Raw genomic sequence first — 3,346 nt, forward strand, 5'->3', positions numbered from 1 at the left:
AGTTGCTGCCTTGAACAGGTTCAAGCTCTGAAGTTTTGTTTCCTGCAAGCACGCAACATCAGCACGGCTAGAGTGAGTCGCATCCTTGATTAAAGAGCATTTATCAGTGTCACCAAGACCGCATATGTTCCAGTTTAGAATCCTCATATTAGATGTGGGGGACACACAAAAAACAAGGAAGAACAAAGACAGAGGACAACAAGGAGGTACTCTGAATGTAAGACTGGAAATTCATTCGACACATGCAGATACAACTACCCCTGAGAGTGACATGGACTGAAGATAAGAACGCATGGCAAGTCTTGTTGAATCTATCGGAAAAAAAGAAGTCTTGTTGAATCTATGAGAGAGTTTGAGAATCTTGTTACAGATCAAGAAACTATCATTTCACAGTGAATCTAGGTTGGCTGTTTTTTGTTTCATTCTTGATATAAGGTTGCCTATATGATCGAGATTCGTGTTCGATGCTGAAGAAATTCGCGGACAAGTAACATAACTAAAAAGAATTTCTATTGATAATAATACTAATTCAGACACCAATTACATCAAGAGTAGCCCCATTGGCCACGTTTGGTTCCAGAGACCATATTCACACCTAGACTGGCTAGAATCAGCCGAGCTAAGCTCTGATTCTGATGGCTAACACGATTTACACTAACAGCTGAGCTATACTGATTCTGGTGCCCTGCCATGGGTGGTTCATTCAGTTGGTCCATACGAAGTAGGGGCACACGGGTCCCATGGCCGGCGTCCAGTTGCCACACCCGAAGAAGCACTTGCCCTGCATCGGCCCTGGCACGGACACCACGCCTCCTCTGGTCGGTACCCTGCAGTAGCAGAAGCACGTCGCAGAGGTGCCATCGCAGGGGCTTATCATGTGTGGCTGCGGCGGCTGCTGCTGCTTCTGCTGGATCAGCGACGGCGCCGATGAGCCACCACAAGGGCTTGTAAGTAACTGCGGCTGCTGCTCCTTCTGCTGGATCGGCGGCGGCGGCGCCAGCGAACCGGTGATGGTCATCTTGACCCCGCGCCGCATCAGCTCAACAAGAAGCCGCGCCGTGTTGCGCGCGTCATCCAGTCCGCAGTGCAGGCGGCCCTCCCAGTCCAGTCCCGCCGCCCGGACCGCCTCCTGGAGGGTGACCCTCAGATTGATCCAGCGATCGAAGTAGGAGGGCTTCTCGATCCCCTTGAAGCGGCACTCTGACTCGAGCATGATGCGGCAATCCCAATCTCCCCAGGTCACGACGGCCAAGCTCCATGCCCCCGCCGTCGCCGCCTTCAGCCAAGAGTCGTGCATCCAGAGCCCCTCGCCGAGTTCCACGCCGCCGTCCACGTCCTCCTGCCGGATGCCGGTGAGTTCCCTGCAAAATTGGGTCAGCACAGGGTGATGTTTTGGACGAACGTACCTGCGAAACACGGACTCGATGCGGCCGGTGGCGCCGTCGACGAGCACGGCGGGGAACTCAATGATTTCCTGCGGAAAGATCCGCACGTCTTTCATGCACGTCGCCTCGAAGTCCACCACCACGAAGAAGTCGAAATCTTGGACCAGCCCCTGCCCGCGCGCCGCCATGATCGCTGCCATGTTCGACGAGGTGCGCGAACTCCGAGAATCGAGATCGAGGAAACTAGGGATCGGAAACTAGGGCGGGGAAGATTGGGGAAAGAGGGAATCGAGAACTAGGGCAGCGAAGGTCGGGGAAAGTTGGGATCGAGATCTGATTTGTTTTCTCCTCACGCTTGGGGCAGGCACAATTTCTATCCGATACTTGTCGGATTGGCGCGCTTTTTTTTACTTAATATAGGAGGGACATTTGGCGATAAGCTTGCATGGCTGCTCTCGGATAAGGAGCGAGGTATTGTAATGTAGGAGGTGATCCGTCATTTCACCCCTTCTCGTAATAAGAATGTGCACATGATTGGCGCTATTTCTATTCTAATCAACAAATCAAAGGATGTGATTAACGGGAAATAAAGAAAGGCTGTGATTAGCGGGGAACAACCAATGGCTGTGCTAGAACACTCGTTTGAGTTTGTTTAGTTGGTTTTGTTGGAGTTTTTTTCCTTGGTGTATCTCATACCTGGCCAACCGGGCCGGCATGGCTTGGCCGCGGTAAATGTGCCTGGCACGGCACGGCCTGCGACGGCACAACTAATAGGGGCGCCCATCGGCACACCAGGCCTGCTAGTTCGTCTGCTATTTGACTCACTAGGCGTTTTTAGCCTATTTTTATAGAAAAATAAATAAACCGTGATCGGGTCGTGCCATGTCGGCCCGCGTGCTCAGGCTAGCAGCCCAAGCACGGCCCAGGGCATGCCACATGTCGGGTCTGGTCCGTTTAGCCCGTGTCGTGCCTGGCCCATGGCAGGCCGTGCCGGCGTGCTCACGGGTTGGCCTGGTTAGCCCGGCCCATTTGGCCAGTGTGGCACCCCGACTCAGAGCAACCGGTTTACCCTGCATTGCCAGTCCAGAGATCGAGTCTTCTGACAATACACAACAACATGGTATAGAAATAACCGCGTTATTGATACTAGCATGGTACAAAGGTCTGATATTACATCGAGATTCGAGGCCAAGCGGCACACACGGTGCTGCTGGACAGTATGTACATTATTTAATGAACATGGCTGGGGCCTTGATCACACGAAACTACGCGGCAGCGGAAGAACGACGTAGCGGAACTCCATGGCACAGGGACACCGACTTGGACACGACCTAGACACGAGATGCGCTCCGATGCGAATCAACTTGCCTGGAAACTGGCATGACACGTCAGGTCAGTACATTGAATTACTTGCAAGCTCACAACAAACATAAGCACGATGACAAACAATATCATGATCATTAATCAAGTTAAATTAATGCATGAAATTACTACAAATGCAAAGCTACGCAGCGCAACCAAACAGCACACCGAGTCACACGGACTCGCTTACCAGACGGTTACCTCGTAACCAAACGGTGACCACACCGGGGTCACACCTGAAACCAATCACTCATGAACACCTCGAGTGTTCAAGGTTCACCACGAAACAATGCATCACAACAATTACTAGTTTGCAAGATTAATTATAAAAGTTGATCCATGATGTGACTTACTCCCGAGTCTTGCCCATAACCGAGGGCGCGGCTATCGATAGATTAAATACACTCTGCAGAGGTAACGCACTTTACCCAGACTATGAAATACCTGGCCTCGCACTCCCATTCGGGTGGACCAAAGTACTCCAACGAAACCCTCCCTTTGCCATGCACTCTCCCCGGCCACTCCGACCATCTCCCTCTCAGGGCTAGGTCTTGGGTGGCCCCGTGTCTACCAAAGACACCAACGGCCACCGTCGTGGC

At 52.2% G+C, this 3,346-nt stretch overlaps 1 protein-coding gene across 1 annotated transcript; it reads right to left on the reverse strand.

Moving 5' to 3' along the window:
* Positions 1-493: 493 nt before the first annotated feature.
* LOC123065269 (ERI1 exoribonuclease 2) lies at positions 494-1,852 on the reverse strand. The gene has a single exon (XM_044488605.1). It carries the CDS (start codon positions 1,583-1,585, stop codon positions 704-706), a length of 882 nt encoding a protein of 293 aa, XP_044344540.1. The 5' UTR covers positions 1,586-1,852; the 3' UTR covers positions 494-703.
* Positions 1,853-3,346: the final 1,494 nt, after the last annotated feature.

Source organism: Triticum aestivum, chromosome 3B (assembly GCF_018294505.1).
Source record: "Triticum aestivum cultivar Chinese Spring chromosome 3B, IWGSC CS RefSeq v2.1, whole genome shotgun sequence".
Taxonomy (NCBI): domain Eukaryota; kingdom Viridiplantae; phylum Streptophyta; class Magnoliopsida; order Poales; family Poaceae; genus Triticum; species Triticum aestivum.